This window comes from Salmo salar, chromosome 12 (genome assembly GCF_965601325.2).
Source record: "Salmo salar chromosome 12, fSalSal1, whole genome shotgun sequence".
Classification (NCBI taxonomy): Eukaryota; Metazoa; Chordata; class Actinopteri; order Salmoniformes; family Salmonidae; genus Salmo; species Salmo salar.
Genome location: NC_138302.1, coordinates 8,902,437 through 8,926,599, shown reverse-complemented (window position 1 = coordinate 8,926,599; position 24,163 = coordinate 8,902,437). Strand labels below are relative to the sequence as shown.

At 41.1% G+C, this 24,163-nt stretch overlaps 1 protein-coding gene across 2 annotated transcripts; it reads right to left on the bottom strand.

The window, feature by feature from the left end:
- Positions 1-1,301: 1,301 nt before the first annotated feature.
- Positions 1,302-24,158, bottom strand: LOC106564042 (uncharacterized). 2 transcript variants are annotated; one of them, XM_014130020.3, is made up of 2 exons: positions 23,271-24,158; positions 1,302-2,991 (listed from the first exon to the last, which is right to left on the bottom strand). In XM_014130020.3, the coding sequence occupies exons 1-2, from the start codon at positions 23,854-23,856 to the stop codon at positions 2,459-2,461; spliced, it is 1,119 nt and encodes a 372-aa protein (XP_013985495.3). In that variant the 5' UTR covers positions 23,857-24,158; the 3' UTR covers positions 1,302-2,458. The 2 variants fall into 2 exon arrangements, with proteins under 2 accessions (XP_013985495.3, XP_013985494.3); XM_014130019.3 differs by lacking the exon at positions 1,302-2,991 and adding an exon at positions 9,521-16,669.
- Positions 24,159-24,163: the final 5 nt, after the last annotated feature.

Sequence of the window (24,163 nt, the reverse complement as noted above, 5' to 3'; positions counted from 1 at the left end):
CGGGAGGTCCATGGGGCGACGCACAATTGGCCCAGCGTCGTCCAGGTTAGGGAGGGTTTGGCCGGCAGGGATATCCTTGTCTCATCGCGCACTAGCGACTCCTGTGGCGGGCCGGGCGCAGTGCACGCTGACCAGGTCGCTAGGTGTACAGTGTTTCCTCCGACACATTTGTACGGCTGGCTTCTGGGTTGGATGTGCATTGTGTCAAGAAGCAGTGCGGCTCGGTTGGGTTGTGTTTCGGAGGACGCATGGCTCTCGACCTTCGCCTCTCCCAAGTCCGTGCGGGAGTTGCAGCGATGGGACAGACTAACTATCACAAAATTGGGGAGAAAAAAGGGGTTAATTTTTTTTTAGATATATAAATGTGGGTTGGACTTCGCTGTCCATGAGACGAGAACAACATGTTCTCGTGATTGTCTATAAAGCACTTCTGAATAAACGTATTTATCTCTCATCAACATTAGAATTATAATTCATAAAACCAGGTCTCAAGCATGGATTACACTTGAGGCCCCTGTGATCTCCACAGAGTTGGGTATGGCTGCCTTTTCCTGTTACGCTCCTTGCTTATGGAATAGCTTGCAGACTAAACTTAAACTTGAGTCTCTTGTCCCCCTTGCCCATTTTAAACATTTATTGGAGAATTTTTATTTTGTATTGCTTGTAACTGCTTCGGGTAATGCAAGTTCTTGTGCTATTAGGGGAATAACCTATGTGTAAATGTAACAATCTGCAGCTGTATTTTTTGTGTGTTATCTGTGATGTTTTTGTTTGTCTTGTGTAATTTCTTAATCATTGTACCTAAACTGAATGTGTAAACATGTATACGCAGGGCCCAGCTGTGATTACAGGGTGAAATAAGACCTGACATGTTAAGCTGTTTTTACATGAACAACTATTTTAAATACATCCAAATAATTCAAATATTTATTTGAAAGTACTGTACTTCAAATACTTAAAACAATATGTATTTGAAGTAATTGTAAATACATGCCAATACTTTCCAAGTGGTATTTTCAAATGCATTCCAATTTTCAATTACTTGTTTTTTCAAATAATGGTAATCTTAACACTTGTTTTGAAATGTATTGAAAAGTAATAGAAATACCTGAACTAGTATATGAACCAAAGGTCTGTTTGATATGATCATGTCTAAAGATAAAAAAAATAAAAACAAATGTAGTCCTATTTTTGAGTATGATTTCATATGTACAATTAGATTTTAAAGGGGCATAAACAGACATTCTCAGTCAAAACCAGGGTTGGGGTCAATTCCATTTCAATTCAGAAAGTAATTCCAATTGCAAAAATTATATACTTTATTGTCCATTTACATGGAAATGCATTTTGTGAAGTCAAACACGATACACTGTAATACATGCTGTATGAATAACACTGGAAAATCAGTACATCTGTCCTATGTTCCACTGTTCAGAGGCCTATATCTGTCCTATGTCCTACTGTTCAGCAGCCTCTACCTGTCCTATGTCCTACTGTTCAGCCTTCATCTGTCCTATGTCCTACTGTTCAGCAGCCTCTACCTGTCCTATGTCCTACTGTTCAGCAGCCTCTACCTGTCCTATGTCCTACTGTTCAGCCTTCATCTGTCCTATGTCCTACTGTTCAGCAGCCTCTACCTGTCCTATGTCCTACTGTTCAGCCTTCATATGTCCTATGTCCTACTGTTCAGCAGCCTCTACCTGTCCTATGTCCTACTGTTCAGCCTTCATCTGTCCTATGTCCTACTGTTCAGCAGCCTCTACCTGTCCTATGTCCTACTGTTCAGCCTTCATCTGTCCTACTGTTCAGCAGCCTCTACCTGTCCTATGTCCTACTGTTCAGCCTTCATCTGTCCTATGTCCTACTGTTCAGCAGCCTCTACCTGTCCTATGTCCTACTGTTCAGCCTTCATCTGTCCTATGTCCTACTGTTCAGCAGCCTGTATCGGTCCTATATCCTACTGTTCAGCCTCCATCTGTCCTATGTCCTACTGTTCAGCAGCCTCTACCTGTCCTATGTCCTACTGTTCAGCCTTCATCTGTCCTATGTCCTACTGTTCAGCAGCCTGTATCGGTCCTATATCCTACTGTTCAGCAGCCTCTACCTGTCCTATGTCCTACTGTTCAGCCTACATATGTCCTGCCGGAATGACGCTTTCCCTGCTCATTAAAATCTCTATGTATTCTCTCTCATGCTCTTTCAGGCCACTTAACTGAACAAAACCCTTTCCACACTGGGTGCAGATGTGAGGCTACTCTCCTGTGTGTGTCCTTAGATGTTTTTTTTAGGTGCACTAACTGAACAAAACCCTTTCCACACTGGGAGCAGAGGTGAGGCTTCTCTCCTTTGTGTGTCCTCTCATGCATTTTCAGGTTCCATAAATGGGTAAAACTTTTTCCACACAGGGAGCAGTGGAAAGGCTTCTCTCCTATGTGTCACCTCATGAGTTTTAAGTTCCCTAACCGGGTAAAACTTTTTCCACACTGAAAGCACTGAAAAGGCTGTGTTTCATCTCATGTGCTTTCAGGCTCCCTACCCAAGTAAAACCCTTTCCACACTGAGAGCATTGGAACGTTTTTTCTCCTGTGTGTATTCTCTGATGATCTTTCAGATGTGATGACTGAATAAATCTCTTTCCACACTGGGAGCTTTCAAATTGCCTCTCTAGAGAGTGTGTTCTCTCATGTGATTTCAGGTTCCCTGAAGAGAAAAATGTATTATCACACTGGGAGCAGTGATACGGCTTCTCTCCAGTGTGTTTTCTTTTATGCACTTTTAAATACCCAGAGTGTCCAAAACCCTTTCCACACTGGGAGCAGTGATAAGGCTTCTCCCCAGTGTGTGTTCTCTTATGTTCTTTCAGATGCCCTATGCGGATAAATCTCTTTCCACACTGGGAGCATTGGTGTGGTCCTGCTGGTTTGGACGTCTCTGGGTCTGGTTCCTCTGAAGGACTCTTCCTGCTGTCAGAGTGAGAGTCTGGTCTCTCTCCTGTCAAAGACAAACAGAGTATTTGGTTAAACAGAGAGACCTGAATAAAATCTTCACATGATAAAACTGTCTATGAAGTTTAATCCAGACTACAGTAGGTCCCTCATTATAAAAAGGTTAGTTTGGATCCTGGATGCTGATTGGTTGATAGCTCTTAGTTATTCACAATAATCCACTAGTAATACCTGTTAACAGTTCCATTTGAATTAAACCTACACATCCACTGTCCCACAGCCCAGCCAGGCAATTTATAAACTAATCTCCACTGAAAAAAAAACATATGGACATTTTAAACCCATGCTTCCAGCCTAACATTTGGTTTGCAATGGAGCAGATTTATATCAACTTCGCTATCTCAGACCTCCGCAACAATGTTGCAATTTTATAAATAATATAATAATAACCATTTTACAAATGCAACAAGGCCCTCAGCCCTGTGGATCACTATGAATAACACACTCTTAACGGCTGTTTCCTGGCGCTCCTCTCCACGTCACGCTTAACCCCTCACCCACGTCACGCGTAAGCCCTCACCCACGTCACGCGTAACCCCTCACCCACGTCACCCCTCACCCACGTCACGCGTAACCCCTCACCCACATAACCCCTCACCCATGTCACCCTCACCCACGTCACGCGTAACCCCTCACCCACGTCACGCGTAACCCCTCACCCACGTCACGCGTAACCCCTCACCCACGTAACGCGTAACCCCTCACCCACGTAACGCGTAACCTCTCAACCACGTCATGCGTAACCCCTTACCCATGTCATACTTAACTCCTTACACAAATCATGCTTAACCCTTTACACTCATGGGAATTGGCCTATATGGACAGGGCTAAACTGACAGGTTTCTTACAAAAGAAATATGGAATGCATAACCATGATAGCAATTAAAAAGGAACAGTTTGGAGATATGGGGAAAATTATTAGACTAAGGGTGAGGACAGCAATTCTCCTGAGAAGACTGACTGAATATTTCATGTGCATTTTACATTTACTGTACTTTTCGCTGCATTTGTTGATAACAAAATCTGAATTTGGGGTAGGTACAAGATAAAACAAAAATGACAGCGTTTGAGTGAGAGGTCTAACTGGTGTCTCCAAGTGGACACACACCTCTCTAAACTGGGCACAGTTCCTAAGTCATTTCAATGCACTTTTATCACTCAAAGAAGTCTTCCGCTATAAGGTGCTTTTTTGAGTTTTTCTAGTTGTGCCATTCAGGAACTAAAGCAAGCACACTTGTAATTGTTTTGTTTGGAACACAGCCCTGCATCCTGCCTTTACACAATTAAATAGAGGGTAAATGCTACAGAGGGTAGTGCCTACGGCCCAGCACATCACTGGGGCCGAGCTCCCTGCCATCCAGGACCTCTATACCAGGCGGTGTCAGAGGAAGGCCCTAAAAATTGTCAAAGACTCCAGCCACCCAAATCATAGACTGTTCTTTCTGTTACTGCACCCAAGCGGTACCGATGCACCATGTCTGGAACCAACAGGACCCTGAACAACTTCTACCCCCAAGCCATAAGACTGCTAAGTAGTTAAGTAGCTAACCAATAGCTACCTGGACTATCTGCATTGACTCTTTTGACTCATCACGCTGCTGTTACTGTTTATTATCTATCCTGTTGCCTAGTCACTTTATCCTTACCTACATGTACATATCTACCTCAATTACCTCGTACCCCTACACATGGACTCGGTACTCGTACCCCATGTATATAACTAAGTTATTACCTCGTACCCCTGCACATGGACTCGGTACTCGTACCCCATGTATATAACTAAGTTATTACCTCGTACCCCGTGTATATAACTAAGTTATTACCTCGTACCCCTGCACATGGACTCGGTACTCGTACCCCATGTATATAACTAAGTTATTACCTCGTACCCCTGCACATGGACTCGGTACTCGTACCCCATGTATATAACTAAGTTATTACCTCGTACCCCTGCACATGGACTCGGTACTCGTACCCCATGTATATAACTAAGTTATTACCTCGTACCCCTGCACATGGACTCGGTACTCGTACCCCATGTATATAACTAAGTTATTACCTCGTACCCCGTGTATATAACTAAGTTATTACCTCATACCCCTGCACATGGACTTGGTACTGGTACCCTTGTTCTATTGCCAACATGACAAGCTAAATGACTAAAATACGATCTTACAGTGTTCGGCTTTCACAAGGCAATTCAGAGAAGCAGATGGTAATGTTGGTGGGCATAGAATGGAGTCATGAGTGCATTCAGATGTGTTGTCTGCGGGAGATTTTCTTGAACATTCTGTAGAATTTCATTCATTCCTATGGAGGACTGCTCCTACTGGCGAGTGCCAATATGGCCGACCGGTAATGTTCATTCATTCTGTTCAGGACAACCCAGGGTATTAACACCATGTCGTCTTGTAACTGTACAATACACAAGTTTTATGATATGGACATTTTGAAGTGCGCATTTTGGACTCACGGGTGTTTTGGTTTACATTGTGTGGCATCAAAGCGGCATTTATTATAATCCTCAACGTCTCATCTTTCAAAATACATAGAGTACTCATAATGTACAGCATTTCCCTCACTCAAGACAACAAAACATTAGCAAAAGTTGTCCAATCAGCTGGAGGGATGGGGGCAACTTCTTGTCGCGCAGTGCTCCAGTTCAGAACGGCTGTCATTCTAAACCCATTCACAGAGCTGTGAAGCGGAGAGCCTGAGCTCCGACGTACGTCATGTATAGCATGTTACTGTACAGCCGCCGTCTTCCAATTTAGGAGATTATCAGTGTCCAAATCTGATTTTTTTTTTAATTGGTACACGGGTGCGAGTGTAAAGGGCTATGGACAGCCCTTAGTTGTGAGGTATTGACGATAATACAGGGGTTTGAGTGCCTGACTGCTTAAATTCAATCACCCGTGGCCAATAGAACAATAGAACATTTAAGCCTGATCAAAATGATCCTTCCCTGTCTTGATTCTCTCCTGTTCATTATTTGAAAAGAAACCGAAAGGCAAGATTTCAACCAAATGTCACAAAATAAGACAGGACTTTACAACAAAACTAAAACTAAAAAAAACTAATAACACCATTGAGATTTTCAAATCATGTTTTTTTTTGAAATCGTAATTTTCTTCTCATGAGATGTTGAGTATTGAGATCGAACAAAGCACTAGAGAAAGAGATATTCAGAGATGTCTGTTATTACGTGCATGTTAAACAACTTCAGCCTCCTCCTTGGGACTTTCCATTCCCTATCTTCGGTCTCTGCGTCTTCCTCGACTGCCTCAGCCTTGGCTGATCTGGCAGTGCATTTCCTCTCTGCAGTTTTTATATTCCAGGCCTTTTCTCTAATCTTGGCTTTCTCCTTCTCCTTGTAGAGACGCTGTTTTTCATTGTTTAACTTTTATTGGTGGCCCCCAGTCTTTGTAGCTTTAACAATTTCTACAGTACAAAATAAATTATTCAAGTGTAGAACTTCAGTAGAATGCCCCTCTAAAACCACACATTAGTTCAACAACTGCAGAATTTGTGCCCTAGTTTTTAAGACAATACTCACTGGTGTTAATCAGATCTCCAGTCTCCCCCTCTTCTTTCACCCCAAAAACGTCCTCTTCTTCCTTCGCTAAAACATCCTCTTCCTCTTCCACCCTGAAAGCTTCTTCCTCTTCTTTCACTGTAACATCATCTTCTTTCAATGTGATATCTTTCTCCTCCTCTTCTTCTTTTAATGTGATATCTTTCTCCTGTTCTTCTTTCATTCCGAAAGCTTTTTTATCGTCTTCTTTGACTGTGACAGTCATCTTCTCCTCTTCCACGACAATATTCAGTCCCAGAGATTATTTTTCCGTCCAGCAGACCTCTTTAGTAGGCGAGTCGTTTATTATTGAGCTCATGGTTGTGGATGTTTGCTAGCTAGCTAGCTCTTTTCGTCAAAGACGTTCATGAATTTATCACTGCCGAAGTGAAAGCCATCCTCTCTTGAGGAATGCTGCTTTTTAGTTAGCTTTGCAACAGTATAAACAATACATTTGGGATTGTTATTTTTCTCTTCAATTAAGTGGGAAAAATAGAACGATCGAGCAGCAGTGAGGGCTCTTCGATACTGTACGGTACTGTCTTTCCAAGGTAATCGGAATACTTTCAGTTTGGTGTAGCGCCACTTCCGTTCCAATTTTCTGGAAGCTTGCTTCAGAGCTCGGGTATTTTCTGAATACCAGGGAGCTAGTTTCTTATGAAAAATGTTTTTTTGTTTTTAAGGGTGCGAATGCATCTAGAGTATTACGCAAGGTTAAATTTAGTTAACCGACTGTTGAACTCTGACGTCCTTGGGTAGTTGGAGGGAGTCTGGAAGGGGATCTAGGAATCTTTGGGTTGTCCGAGAATGAATAGCACGGCTTTTGATGATCCTTGGTTGGGGTCTGAGCAGATTATTTGTTGCGATTGAAAACGTAATAAAATGGTGGTCCGATAGTCCAGGATTATGAGGAAAAACATTAAGATAATCAATATATACTGCTCAAAAAAATAAAGGGAACACTTAAACAACACAGTGTAACTCCAAGTCAATCACACTTCTGTGAAATCAAACTGTCCACTTAGGAAGCAACACTGATTGACAATACATTTTGCATGCTGTTGTGCAAATGGAATAGACAACAGGTGGAAATTATAGGCAATAAGCAAGACACCCCCAATAAAGGAGTGGTTCAGCAGGTGGTGACCACGGACCACTTCTCAGTTCCTATGCTTCCTGGCTGATGTTTTGGTCACTTTTGAATGCTGGCGGTGCTTTCACTCTAGTGGTAGCATGAGACGGAGTCTACAACCCACACAAGTGGCTCAGGTAGTGCAGCTCATCCAGGATGGCACATCAATGCGAGCTGTGGCAAGAAGGTTTGCTGTGTCTGTCAGCGTAGTGTCCAGAGCATGGAGGCGCTACCAGGAGACAGGCCAGTACATCAGGAGACGTGTAGGAGGCCATAGGAGGGCAACAACCCAGCAGCAGGACCGCTACCTCCGCCTTTGTGCAAGGAGGAGCAGGAGGAGCACTGCCAGAGCCCTGCAAAATGACCTCCAGCAGGCCACAAATGTGCATGTGTCTGCTCAAATGGTCAGAAACAGACTCCATGAGGGTGGTATGAGGGCCCGACGTCCACAGGTGGGGGTTGTGCTTACAGCCCAACACCGTGCAGGACGTTTGGCATTTGCCAGAGAACACCAAGATTGGCAAATTCGCCACTGGCGCCCTGTGCTCTTCACAGATGAAAGCAGGTTCACACTGAGCACGTGACAGACGTGACAGAGTCTGGAGACGCCGTGGAGAACGTTCTGCTGCCTGCAACATCCTCCAGCATGACCGGTTCGGCGGTGGGTCAGTCATGGTGTGGGGTGGCATTTCTTTGGGGGGCCGCACAGCCCTCCATGTGCTCGCCAGAGGTAGCCTGACTGCCATTAGGTACCGAGATGAGATCCTCAGACCCCTTGTGAAACCATATGCTGGTGCGGTTGGCCCCGGGTTCCTCCTAATGCAAGACAATGCTAGACCTCATGTGGCTGGAGTGTGTCAGCAGTTCCTGCAAGAGGAAGGCATTGATGCTATGGACTGGCCCGCCCGTTCCCTAGACCTGAATCCAATTGAGCACATCTGGGACATCATGTCTCGCTCCATCCACCAATGCCACGTTGCACCACAGACTGTCCAGGAGTTGGCGGATGCTTTAGTCCAGGTCTGGGAGGAGATCTCTCAGGAGACCATCCGCCACCTCATCAGGAGCATGCCCAGGCGTTGTAGGGAGGTCATACAGGCACGTGGAGGCCACACACACTACTGAGCCTCATTTTGACTTGTTTTAAGGACATTACATCAAAGTTGGATCAGCCTGTAGTGGTTTTCCACTTTAATTTTGAGTGTGACTCCAAATCCAGACCTCCATGGGTTGATAAATTGGATTTCCATTGATTATTTTTGTGTGATTTTGTTGTCAGCACATTCAACTATGTAAAGAAAAAAGTATTTAATAAGATTATTTCTTTCATTCAGATCTAGGATGTGTTGTTTAAGTGTTCCCTTTATTTTTTGAGCAGTGTATATTATTCCACGGGACAAAACTAGGTCCAGAGTATGACTGTGGCAGTGAGTAGGTCCGGAGACATGTTGGACAAAACCCACTGAGTCGATGATGGCTCCGAAAGCCTTTTGGAGTGGGAACTCCAAAACATTAGTACTCTCAAAACAAATGCGTTATGGAATTTTTTTTTATAATTGTTTAAAAATATATATTTGTATATTTTGCTCACATAATATAATTTAAAAGTATCAATTCAGGTGTCTGTACTTGAATAAATGTGTCAAAAACGAATGTAGACATTAATGAATGCAATTCTATAGCTTCCAAAATATTATTTTTTTACAACTGAGGCGTACCAAGATGGCTGCGCAGTGTCTGCAATACAGCGCCCCCTGTCAGTAATCCAGGGTTTCTACACATCATTGATCATAAGTAATTTCAAAATAACAACATATATATATCCTGTTGAGGGTAGGGGGCAGTATTTGCACGGCCGGATAAAAAACGTACCCGATTTAACTGGTTATTACTACTGCCCAGAAACTAGAATATGCATATAATTATTGGCTTTGGATAGAAAACACCCTAAACTTTCTAAAACTGTTTGAATGGTGTCTGTGAGTATAACAGAACTCGTATGGCAGGCAAAAACCTGAGAAGATTCTGTACAGGAAGTGCCCTCTCTGACCATTCCTTGGGCTTCTTGACTCTTTTTATTGAAAACTTAGGATCTTTGCTGTAACGTGACACTTCCTACGGCTCCCACAGGCTCTCAGAACCCGGGAAAAAGCTGAATGATGTCGAGGCAGCCCCTGGCTGAAAAACATTAGCGCCTTTGGTAAGTGGTCTATCAGAGGACAATGAGACTGAGGCGCGTGCACGAGGCGACCCCATGTTTTTATTTTCTCTCTCTTTGTACTAAAACACGGTTTCCCGGTCGGAATATTATCGCTTTTTTACGAGAAAAATGGCATAAAAATGTATTTTAAACAGCGGTTGACATGCTTCTAAGTACGGTAATGGAATATTTAGAATTTTTTTGTCACGAAACGCGTCGGGCGCGTCACCCTTCTTTACCCTTTCGGATAGTGTCTTGTACGCACGAACAAAACGCCGCTATTTGGATATAACTAGGATTATTTTGAACCAAACCAACATTTGTTATTGAAGTAGAAGTCCTGGGAGTGCATTCTGACGAAGAACAGCAAAGGTAATAACATTTTTCTTATAGTAAATCTGACTTTGGTGAGGGCTAAACTTGGTGGGTGTCTAAATAGCTAGCCCTGTGATGCCGGGCTATCTACTCAGAATATTGCAAAATGTGCTTTCACCGAAAAGCTATTTTAAAATCGGACATAGCGAGTGCATAAAGGAGTTCTGTATCTATAATTCTTAAAATAATTGTTATGTTTTTTGTGAACGTTTATCGTGAGTAATTTAGTAAATTCACCGGAAGTTTGCTAGTTCTGAACGTCACATGCTAATGTAAAAAGCTGGTTTTTGATATAAATATGAACTTGATTTAACAAAACATGTATAACATAATGTCCTAGGATTGTCATCTGATGAAGATCATGAAAGGTTAGTGCTGCATTTAGCTGTGGTTTGGGTTTATGTGACATTATATGCTAGCTTGAAAAATGGGTGTCTGATTATTTCTGGCTGGGTACTCTGCTGACATAATCTAATGTTTTGCTTTCGTTGTAAAGCCTATATATATACAAAAGTAGGTAGACACCCCTTCAAATATATGGATTCGGCTATTTCAGCCACACCCCTTGCTGACAGGTGTATACAATCGAGCACACAGCCATGCAATCTCCATAGACAAACATTGACAGTAGAATTGCCTTACTGAAGAGCTCAGTGACTTTCAACAAGATACCGTCATAGGATGCCACCTTTTCCAACAAGTCAGTTCGTCAAATTTCTGCCCTGCTGGCCCGATCAACTGTAGGTGCTGTTATTGTGAGGTGGAAACGCCTAGGAGCAACAATGGCTCAGCCACAAAGTGGTAGGCCACACAAGCTCACAGAACGGGACTTCCGAGTGCTGAAGTGCGTAGCCCATAAAAATTGTCTGTCCTCGATTGCAACACTCTCTACTGAGTTCCAACCTGCCTCTGGGAGCAACATCAGCACAAGAACTGTTCGCCGGAAGCTTCATGAAATGGGTTTCCATGGCCGAGCAGCCGCACACAAGCCTAAGATCACCATTCGCAATGCCAAGCGTCGGCTGGAGTGGTGTAAAGCTCGCCGCCATTGGACTCTGGAGCAGTGGAAATATGTTCTCTGGAGTGTTGAATCACGCTTCACCATCTGGCAGTCCGACGAACAAATCTGTGTTTGTGGACGCCAGGGGAACGTTATCTGACCCAGTGCATAGTGCCAACTGTAAAGTTTGGTGGCGGAGGAATAATGGTCTGGGGCTGTTTTTCATGGTTCGGAATAGGCCCCTTAGTTCCAGTGAAGGGAAATCTTAATGCTATAGCATACAAAGACATTCTTGACGATTCTGTGCTTCCAACTTCGTGGCAACAGTTTGGGAAAGGCCCTTTCCGGTTTCAGCATGACAAGCAGTCAGAATGATGACAGCAGACGCTTGCACTTTCTCTGGCATACAGGATATAGCCTAGCTTTTAAGAGGACGATTTGCAGGCAGAAACAAATAAATGGGTAATCGATATTTTATTGAAAACGTGAAGGCACAATGTGTGCTCACCATGGGTAGCCTGTGCACACATTTTCCTTTTCAATTCAGTTTTTTTTAACTGCACCGACTCCAGTTGTTTGTTTCTCCTCCACTTATTTCCATTAGCAATGTTTATTTACAGACACTGTAGTAAACTATTGTCTAATCATATTTAAGTTCATTCCCTTGGAAAGATAACTGCCATGTGATTTTTTTCGCAGCCTACAGATGACCGGGCCTACACAATCACCCCGACCTCAACCCAATTGAGATGGTTTGGGATGAGTTGGACCACAGATTGAAGGAAAAGCAGCCTACAAGTGCTCAGCATATGTGGGAACTCCTTCAAGACTGTTGGAAAAGCATTCCAGGTGAAGCTGGTTGAGAGAATGCCAAGAGTGTGCAAAGCTGTCATCAAGGCAAAGGGTGGCTACTTTGAAGAATCTCAAATATAAAATATATTAGGATTTGTTTAAAACTTTTTTGGTTACTACATGATTCCATACGTGTTATTTCATAGTTTTGCCCTGAAGCAAGGATATGCATATTCTTGGTACCATTTGAAAGGAAACACTTTGAAGTTTGTGGAAATGTGAATAGAATGTAGGAGAATATAACACAATAGATCTGGTATAAGAAAATACAAAAGGGAAAAAAAAGAAATCTACCACCATCTTTGAAATGCAAAAGAAAGGTCCCAGTTCTAGCCATCACTCTGGTTGTAATTCCGATGGTGTCCACAAGATGGCATCAGTGTATGTGCAACGTTTGAGATGGATAACTTGAAGTATGAGCGAACTACATGACATTTAGTGTGAAGTCACCCAGGTACATTTGGGCAAATCGTAACGGAGACATTTGCATTCATATTATATTTTTCTGCAAGAACATCGTCAAATCTGTATACTTGGACTTTGATTGAGCTTTTCTAGTATTAGTAGCCATATTATAACTTCAACATTTGCAAAACAACCAGTTTTCATAACTCTATATTCTTATCATTTTTGTCCAAAAGGAAAAGGCATGCTGTCGCACAAGGTTAATCATTGGCTATCTAGCTAGCTTTGTTTGACCCCGATTGGTGCTTATTTGATAAAGATACAGTCGATCAAATTAAGACTGGCCGCGTCATCGGCGTGCCATGAAGGCATCGCTCTCTGACCAAATATGGTGTTCTATAGGATATACTACACCACTAATGATATAGTTAAGTCTGGTTATGTTCTAGGATCTCTGAGGAATACATACGAACGTGATTTGACTGGTTGAAACAACGTTTAGGGTTAGATTTTCACAGATTTCTATCTTTGCAAATTGAACGAGTGGAAATACAAAATCGATCGTGCATGCTATATGGACATTTTTAGGATATGAAAAAGGATTTTACCTAACAAAACAACACTTCATGTTATCTCTGGGACCCTTTGGATGTTAAATCAGAGCAAGATTTCAGAATGTAAGTACACATTTCACCTTCAGAGGTGAATTGATCAAAACTATCGCAGTGAAAAAAGTGTTTTGTTGTTAGGAGCTCTCCTCAAACAATAGCATGGCATTTTTTTGCAGTAATAGCTACTGCAAATTGGACAGTGCAGTTATATTAACAAGAATTTAAGCTTTCAGCCGACATAAGACACTTATATGTACCGACATTTGTCATTTCTCTCAAATCTGCGATCGTGACACAAGGTGCTGCATGATTTACAACTGTCCCGTTAACGGGACAGCTATCCGTAAGAAGTTTTAATAACAACTTATTATTTATAGTGACGGCCTACCAAAAGGCAAAAAGCCTTCTGCGGGGATGGGGGCTGGGATTAAAAACAAATTAAATAAAAATATAGGACAAAACACATCACGACAAGAGAGACACCACAAAACTACATAAAGAGAGACCTAAGACAACAACATAGCAAGGCAGCAGCACATGACAACACAGCATGGTAGCAACACCACATGACAGCATGGTAGCGGCACAAAACATGGTACAAACATTATTGGGCACAGACAACAGCACAAAGGGCAAGAAGGTAGAGACAACAATAGATCACACGAAGCAGCCACAACTGTCAGTAAGAGTGTCCATGATTGAGTCCTTGAATGAAGAGATGGCGATAAAACTGTCCAGTTTGAGTGTTTGTTGCAGCTTGTTCCAGTCGCTAGCTGCATCGAACTGAAAAGAGGTCAACACAGAAATGTGTATGCTTTGGGGACCTTCAACAGAATGTGACTGGCAGAACGGGTGTTGTATGTGGAGGATGAGGGCTGCAGTAGGTTTGTCAGATAGGGGGGAGGGGGGAGTGAGGCCTAAGAGGGTTTTTATAAATAAGCATCAACCAGTGGGTCTTGCGCCAGGTATACAGAGATGACCAGTTTACAGAGGAGAATAGAGTGCAGTGATGTGTCCTATAAGGAGCATGGTGGCAAATCTGATGGCCGAATGGTAAAAAACATCTAGCTGCTTGAGAGCGCCCTTACCTGCCAATCTATAAATTATGTCTCTGTAATCTAGCATGGGTAGGATGGTCATCTGAATCAGGCTTAGTTTGGCAGCTGGGGTGAAAGAGGAGCGATTACAATAGAGGAAACCAAGTCGAGATTTAACCTTAGCCTGCAGCTTTGATATGTGCTGAAAGGAGGACAGTGTACCGTCTAGTCATACTCCCAAGTACTTGTATGAGGTGACTACGTCAAGCTCTAAACCCTCAGAGGTAGTAATAACACCGGAGGGGAGAGGGGCATTCTTCTTACCAAACCACATGACCTTTGTTTTGGAGGTGTTCAGAACAAGGTTAAGGGCAGAGAAAGCTTGTTGGACACTAAGATAGCTTTGTTGTAGAGTGTTTAACACAAAATCCGGGGAGGGGCCAGCTGAGTATAAGACTGTATCATCTGCATATAAATGGATGACAGAGCTTCCTACTGCCTGAGCTTTGTTGTTGATGTAAATTGAGAAGAGTGTGGGGCCTAGGATCGAGCCTTGGGGTACTCCCTTGGTGACAGGCAGTGGCAGAGACAGCAAATGTTCTGACTTTATACACTGCACGCTTTGAGAGAGGTAGTTAGCAAACCAGGCCAAAGAGCCCTCAGAGACACCAATACTCCTTACCTGGCCCACAAGAATGGAATGGTCTACTGTATCAAAAGCTTTGGCCAAGTCAACAGAAATAGCAGCACAACATTGCTTAGAATCAAGGGCAATGGTGACATCATTTATAACCTTTAAAGTTGCAGTAACACATCCATAACCTGAGCGGAAAACAGATTGCATGTAGATGTATATAATGAACAGACTAGGTCTATACTGCTCCTACATGGTATATCAATACATCATGTAGATGTATATAATGAACAGACTAGGTCTATACTGCTCCTACATGGTATATCAATACATCATGTAGATGTATATAATGAACAGACTAGGTCTATACTGCTCCTACATGGTGTAACAATACATCATGTAGATGTATATAATGAACAGACTAGGTCTATACTGCTCCTACATGGTATAACAATACATCATGTAGATGTATATAATTATCTATTGGTGTTCCACATTTTATTTTTTTCAAACACAATATTTTGCATTAATCAAATCCTTTTTACAATCAGCACCTGAGTTTTCTCTGACATGGTGGAATAATACTAATGGGAATATTTATGAGGTAGTGAATGTTTTACATGTCAACAACTTAATGTTATCAGAACAACGTCATCACATTTTCATACACCTTTAGCTTGATGAATGGTACAAGAATGTATGCAATGAAACAACTAAATTCAAGAGATTAAGGTTAAAACAAAGAAATGCAACTTCCAATAATCTACTTAATTATTTACATTTTGAAATATCCAAATCATAAAATGAACATCTAAGGATTGATACTATCCAATCAATCAAAGCTCCTAATCAAAACAAAATGTTAAAATCAGATTTTATATATGATCATGGTCTCAATAAAAAATGAAAAGTAGACCTATTCTTTTTTTGAAAGCTTTCATACATACAATTTGGTTTTGTGTGGCATAAACAAGAACACATTCTCAATCAAAAACATAAGTCAGAACACAGCCTCTCTATTCTCTCATGTGATTGCAGGTCCTCTGACTGGGAAAATGTCTTTCCACATTGAGAGCAGTGGTATGTCTTCTCCTCCTGTGTATGTATTATTTTGTGCTTATTCAGATGCCTTAACCGGGTAAAACTCTTTTCACACTGGGAGCAGTGATAGGTGTTATCCTCTCCTGTGTGTGTCCTCTCATGCTGGTTTAGGTTTCCTAACTGGGTAAAACTCTTTCCACACAAGGAGCACTGGTAGGGCTTTTCACGCGTGTGTATCCACTCATGCTTTTTCAGGCTCCCCCACCGGGTAAAACTCTTTTCACAATGGGAACAGTGGTAAGGCTTCTCTCCTGTGTGTGCCCTCTCATGCGTTCTTAGGTGCCCTAACCGGGTAAAACTCTTTCCACAGTGGGAACAGTGATAAAGCTTCTCTCCTATGTGTGCCCTCTCATGCGTTCTCAGGTGCCATAAACTGATAAATATTTTTCTACACTGGGAGCAGTGGTAGGGCTTCTCTCCTGAGTGTGTTTTGGGGTGTTTTTTCATGCTCCCTGAATGGGTAAAACTCTTTCCACATTGGGAACAGTGATGAGGCTTCACTCCAGAGTGTATTCTCTCATGTCGTTTCAGGCTGTCTATCTGGCAAAACCTCTTCCCAAAGTCTGAGCAGTGGTAAGGCTTTTCTCCTGTGTGTGTTCTCCCATGCTCTTTTAGTGTCCATAACCGCTTAAAACTCTTTCCACAATGGGAGGTGTGGTGTCGTCCCGCTGGTTTGGGCAACTCTGGGTCTGGTTCCCCTGAAGGACTCTTCCCGCTGTCAGAGTGAGAGTCTGGCCTCTCTCCTGCCAAATACAAACAGAGTATTTGTTTAAACAGCCCTAACTGAAATCGCCACATGATTAAACTGAGGTTTAATCCAGACTAGATCCCTCATAAAAATGGTACATTTGGATCTTGAATGCTGAATGGTTGATAGCTGTTAATCACGATGATCCACAGGTAATGCCTGTTGAACAGTTCCATTCTACACATCCACTGTCCCATCAGCCCAGCCAGGCAATTCATAAACTAATCTCCACTCTGAAAAAATATTTTGACATTATTACCCCTTAGCTTCCAGTATTCTAACATTTGGTTTGTATAAACTAGGGACGTGACAAATGTTTTTAGCTGATAGGACTGGAATCCGGTGAGGTCATCTGATGCAACAGCCAAGAGCGTGCAAAGCTGTCATCAAGGCAAAGCGTGTCTACTTTGAAGAACCTAAAATATAAAATATATTTTGATTTGTTTAACACTTTTTTGGTTACAATATTATTCTATAATAATACCCCCTCCTGTACTACCTGTTCACCCATGACTGCGCGGCCACGCACGTCTCCAACTCAAATCATCATGTTTGCTGACGACACAACAGTGGTAGACCTGATTACCAGCAACAATGAGACAGCCTAAAGGGAGGAGGTGAGGGCCCTGGCGGAGTGGTGCCAGGAATATAACCTCTACCTCAACGTCAACAAAACTAAGGAGCTGATCGTGGACTTCAGGAGACAGCAGAGAGAACATGCCCCCATCCATATCGACGGGCCATAGTCGAGGGTGAAAAGTTAAGTTCCTTTGCTTGCACATCACCGACAACCTAAAATGGTTCATTCACAAAGACAGTGTGGTGAAGGCGAAAAAGCACCTCTTCAACCTCAGGAGGCTAAAGACCCTAAAACCCTGACAAACTTCTACAGATGCACCATCGAGAGCATCCTGTTGGGCTGTATCACAGCCTGGTACGGCAATTGCACCGTTTGCAACTGCAGTGCTCTCCAGAGGGTGGTGCGGGCATTTTTGGACACCGATCATGGCCGATTACATTGCACTCCACGAGGAGACTGCGTGGCAGGCTGACTACCTGTTATGCGAGTGCAGCAAGGAGCCAAGGTAAGGTGCTAGCTAGTATTAAACTTATTTTATAAAAAACAATCAATCTTAACATAATCACTAGTTAACTACACATGGTTGATGATATTACTAGTTTATCTAGCTTGTCCTGCGTTGCATATAATCGATGCGGTGCCTGTTAATTTATCATTGAATCATAGCCTACTTTGCCAAACGGGTGATTTAACAAGCGCATTCGCGAAAAAAGCACTGTTGTTGCACCACTGTGTACCTAACCATAAACATCAACGCCTTTCTTAAAATCAATACACAAGTATATATTTTTAAACCTGCATATTTAGTTAATATTGCCTGCTAACATGAATTTCTTTTAACTAGGGAAATTGTGTCACTTCTCTTGCGTTCTGTGCAACAGAGTCAGGGTATATGCAGCAGTTTGGACCGCCTGGCTCGTTGCGAACTGTGAAGACTATTTCTTCCTAACAAAGACAGCCGACTTCGCCAAACGGGGGATGATTTAACAAAAGCGCATTTGCGAAAAAAGCACAATCGTTGCACGACTGTACCTAACCATAAACATCAATGCCTTTCTTAAAATCAATACACAGAAGAATATATTTTTAAACCTGCATATTTAGTTAAAAGAAATTCATGTTAGCAGGCAATATTAAACTAGGGAAATTGTGTCACTTCTCTTGCGTTCATTGCACACAGAGTCGGGTATATGCAACAGTTTGGGCCGCCTGGCTCGTTGCGAACTAATCTGCCAGAATTTGACGTAATTATGACATAACATTGAAGGTTGTGCAATGTAACAGCAATATTTAGACTTATGGATGCCACCCGTTAGATAAAATACGGAACGGTTCCGTATTTCACTGAAAGAATAAATGTTTTATTTTCGAAATGATCATTTCCGGATTTGACCATATTAATGAGCTATGGCTCGTATTTCTGTGTGTTATTATGTTAATTAAGTCTATGATTTGATATTTGATAGAGCAGTCTGACTGAGCTGTGGTAGGCAGCAGCAGGCTCGTAAACATTCATTCAAACAGCCCTTTCGTGCGTTTGCCAGCAGCTCTTCGCAATGCTTCAAGCATTGTACTGTTTATGACTTCAAGCTAGATAGCGGGGTGCGCGCTAATAGCGTTTCAAACGTCACTCGCTCTGAGACTTGGAGTAGTTGTTCCCCTTGCTCTGCAGGGGCCGCGGCTTTTGTGGAGCGATGGGTAATGATGCTTCGAGGGTGGCTGTTGTCGATGTGTTCCTGGTTCGAGCCCAGGTAGGGGCGAGGAGAGGGACGGAAGCTATACTGTTACACTGGCAATACTAAAGTGCCTATAAGAAAATCCAATAGTCAAAGGTATATGAAATACAAATCGTATAGAGAAATAGTCCTATAATTCCTATAATAACTACAACCTAAAACTTCTTACCTGGGAATATTGAAGACTCATGTTAAAAGGAACCACCAGCTTTCATAAGTTCTCATGTTCTGAGCAAGGAACTTAAACGTTAGCTTTTTTACTTGGCACATATTGCACTTTTACTTTCTTCTCCAACACTTTGTTTTTGCATTATTTAAACCAAATTGAACATGTTTCATTATTTATTTGAGGCTAAATTGATTTTATTGATGTATTATATATTAAGTTAAAATAAGTGTTCATTCAGTATTGTTGTAATTGTCATTATTACAAAAAATGAATAAAATAAATTGTTCAATTTAAAAGAAAGATTTTTTTTTATTATAAAAAAAAAAAATAAAAAAAAAAAAAAAAAAAAAAAAAAAAAAAAATCGGCCGATTAATCGATATCGGATTTTTTGGGTCCTCCAATAATCGGCATCGGCTTTGAAAAATCATAATCGGTCAACCTCTATTCTCTATAAGCATGCTGAAAGTTAATTTGTTTACAGAGAAATAGCATTGTATTTGGTCAAACACCATTTTTCCCCCAACAGTTGGCTAAGAGCTGGCAGCAAGCTTATAGGTCTGCTGTTAGAACCAGTAAAGGCCGCTTTACCACTCTCGGGGAGTGGAATTACTTCGGCTTCCCTCCAGGCCTGAGGACAAAGACTTTCCTCAAGGCTCAGATTAAAAATATGACAGATAGGAGTGGCTATAGAGTCAGCTACTGTCCTCAGTAGCAGTACATTTAAGTTGTCAATGCCAGGAGGTTTGTCATTATTGAATGATAACAATTTTTCCACCTCCCCCACTAACTTTACAAAATTCAAACTTGGACTGCTTTTCTTTCATTATTTGTTTTTTATGCATGAATATAATTGCTCACTGTTTGTCGTGGGAATTTCCTGCCTAAGTTTGCCCACTCTGTCAATGAAATAATCATTAAAATAATTGGCAACATCAAATGGTTTTGTGATGAATTTGTCTTTCTGCCCATAATTTCATTTAAAGTAATCAAAAGTTTTTTTCCATCATTCTTTATATCATTGATCTTGGCCTCATAACGTTTATTATGTTTGTTGAGTTTAGTCATAATTTCTCAATTTGCAGTAAGTAAACTAGTCAGATGTACAGACTTATTAGCCACTCCTTTTGCCCTATCTCTTTCAACCATACAGTTTTTCAATTCCTCATCAATCCATATACATCTACATGATGTATTGTTACACCATGTAGAAGAAGTATAGACCTAGTCTGTTCAATATACATCTACATAATGTGTTGTTGCACCATGTAGGAGCAGTATAGACCTAGTCTGTTCATTATATACATCTACATGATGATGTATTGTTACACCATGTAGGAGCAGTATAGACCTAGTCTGTTCATTATATACATCTACATGATGTATTGTTACACCATGTAGGAGCAGTATAGACCTAGTCTGTTCATTATATACATCTACATGATGTATTGTTACACCATGTAGGAGCAGTATAGACCTAGTCTGTTCATTATATACATCTACATGATGTATTGTTACACCATGCAGGAGCAGTATAGACCTAGTCTGTTCATTATATACATCTACATGATGTATTGTTACACCATGTAGGAGCAGTATAGACCTAGTCTGTTCATTATATACATCTACATGATGTATTGTTACACCATGTAGGAGCAGTATAGACCTAGTCTGTTCATTATATACATCTACATGATGTATTGTTACACCATGTAGGAGCAGTATAGACCTAGTCTGTTCATTATATACATCTACATGATGTATTGTTACACCATGTAGGAGCAGTATAGACCTAGTCTGTTCATTATATACATCTACATGATGTATTGTTACACCATGTAGGAGCAGTATAGACCTAGTCTGTTCATTATATACATCTACATGATGTATTGTTACACCATGTAGGAGCAGTATAGACCTAGTCTGTTCATTATATACATCTACATGATGTATTGTTACACCATGTAGGAGCAGTATAGACCTAGTCTGTTCATTATATACATCTACATGATGTATTGTTACACCATGCAGGAGCAGTATAGACCTAGTCTGTTCATTATATACATCTACATGATGTATTGTTACACCATGCAGGAGCAGTATAGACCTAGTCTGTTCATTATATACATCTACATGATGTATTGTTACACCATGTAGGAGCAGTATAGACCTAGTCTGTTCATTATATACATCTACATGATGTTTTGTTACACCATGTAGGAGCAGTATAGACCTAGTCTGTTCATTATATATATCTACATGATGTATTGTTACACCATGTAGGAGCAGTATAGACCTAGTCTGTTCATTATATACATCTACATGATGTATTGTTACACCATGTAGGAGCAGTATAGACCTAGTCTGTTCATTATATACATCTACATGATGTATTGTTACACCATGTAGGAGCAGTATAGACCTAGCTGTTCATTATATATATCTACATGATGTATTGTTACACCATGTAGGAGCACTTTAGACCTAGCTGCTCATTTTGGTATCTGTTTGACTGTTGACATTTCCATTCTATGCATCCACAGCCCAGGCAGGCAATTCATAAACTAATCTCCACTGGAAAAAAGTATCTTGACATTTTTACCCCATGCTTTTAGTCCAACATTTGGTTTGCAACATTTGTATAAACTATCTGCCTCTCCAACAATGTTGCAATTTAGAAATGCGATCTACACCCTGCCTTAGAGAATAAACATCACCGGATGAGAGCAACCTTTTCTGAGCCACTCGAAATCAATCATCATCATCACTATTATGGATACATTTAAAGAAATTTTAATAGAAAAAAAGTTCAACGAAATTGCATCTGGTTTGCTGTCATTCCAGCTTCAGAGTTTGATGTGATTGTGTTAACTAGCTAGCAATGGAGATGCACGTTAGCCAGCCTGCATAGCAACCATTTCTGTTTCGAACAACCAGTGTGCTTGGCTAGAAACTATGCCAATAGAAGGGACAACCAGTGCTTTTGTCTCTAAACCTCAGAAAATATAACTAAATACTGGCTTATTTCCGGACTACAGTGCATTCGGGAAAGTATTCAGACCCCTTCCCTTTTTCCACATTTTGTTACGTTACAGCCTTATTCTAAAATTGATTAAATTATTTATTTTCCTCATCAATCTACACACAATACCCCATAATGACAAAGTGAAAACAGGTTTAAGGCTGTAACATAATAAAATGTGGCAAAAGTCAAAGGGTCTGATTTACATTAGTCGACATTGACAGGAGCGCTCCAAACAAGACAATTAATAAATTGACCAAACTCATAAATATAATGAAATAATCCAAAACTTGCAAACGTGTCCACACCGACAATGGTACACGACTGTAAATAATATTTTAAATGTATTAAACAGAAATTACCATAAACAAACATTGTAGATGAGAAATTATTGGTAATTGTAGGCTACTACTGGTGATTTGTGTAATGGGGAATTGATAGACACTAACAATCAAAGGGCAAAACAATTCAAATTAGTTAAATTCAGAATTGACCAAAGTTAGCTCGCTAACTATCTCGCTACGTAGTTTCCCATCAAATAGGGTACGACAGTTGAAATGTATTGGGCTTTAATACATTATAGTCTCCAAGAATCCATGGATATGCCTTTATTAGCCCAAACGTAGACCCCTTTTTATTAATTATTAGCCCAAACGTATACCACGGGAGGTGGTAGCATTTAACAATTTGATTTAATTATTTCCTGGGCACTGCTCGTTGATGTAAGGGACGACCTTTTAAAGAAACACTGCATACTGACTATGAATATTCATTCTGACATGGAACACGTGCTGCTACACGGATACAGATTTGGTCGCTATGGAATCCAACGCATTTGCTATGGAACGCCAGAGACCCAATCTTATTAATACATGAAATAATGAATAAAGGCGTCTAAGTTCGAGCAAGGCATATATATCATTACTTTAAAAATCCCCAAATGTATGGAACAATCACAGATTGCTCCTTTAACAATTCCTACAGTACTGAACAACATATTCAAGTGTAGAACTTCAGTAGAATGCCCCTTTAAAACCACACATTAGTTCAACAACTGCATAGTTTGTGCCCCTGTTTAAGACGGTACTCACTGGTGTTAATCGGATCTTCAGGCTCCTCCTCATCATCTCCGTCTTCTTTTACTCCCAAAACGTCTTTCTCTTTTGAGATATCCTCCTCTTCCACTCCAAAAGGTTCTTCCATTATAACATCCTCATTTTCATTTAATGTGATAGCCTCCTCTTCCTCTTTTACTCCAAAAGGTTCTTTCTCTTCTTTCACTGTAACATCCTCTTCTTTTTTCAATGTGATAGCTTCCTCTTCCTCCTTTTTAATTCTGAAAGCGTCTACCACCTCCTCTTCCATTATGACAGCCTCTACCCCCTCTTCCTTTTTCACCCCAAAAGGCTCGTTCACTTCTTGGACTGTAAAATCCTCTTCTTCCTCTTTTATTCTGAAAGCTTCTACCTCCTCTTCCACTGTGACAGCCTCTATCCCCTCTTCCTCTTTCACTCCAAAAGGTTCTTTCTCTTCTTTCACTGTAACATAATTTTCTTCTTTCAATGTGATAGCCTCCTCTTCTTCCGTTTTCACTCTGAAAGCTTCTTCCTCTTCTTTCACTGTAATATCCTCCTCTTCTTTTACGACAATGTTCAGACCCAGAGCTTCTTTCTCCATCCAGCAGAGCTTCTGTTCTGTAGCAGGGGGGGGAATAACTTAGTGAACTCATGGTCGGGGATGTTTGTTAGCTAGCTAGTTAGTTAGCATTTGCGACTAGCCTGGTGCTGGTATACCTTTTTTGACAAATTGGTAAATTTTTACAAGCAAATTACTTTTACGTTAATACGTACACATAATTGTCTTTAAAACACGGATTAATATACACAAGAATGGTCTAAAGAGCTTCAATGTTTCGCTTTTATGTTGACTAGCAAGCTACCGAAATGGTGGAATAAGTGGCCTTGTTGGTCGTTGAAGAAGCGTC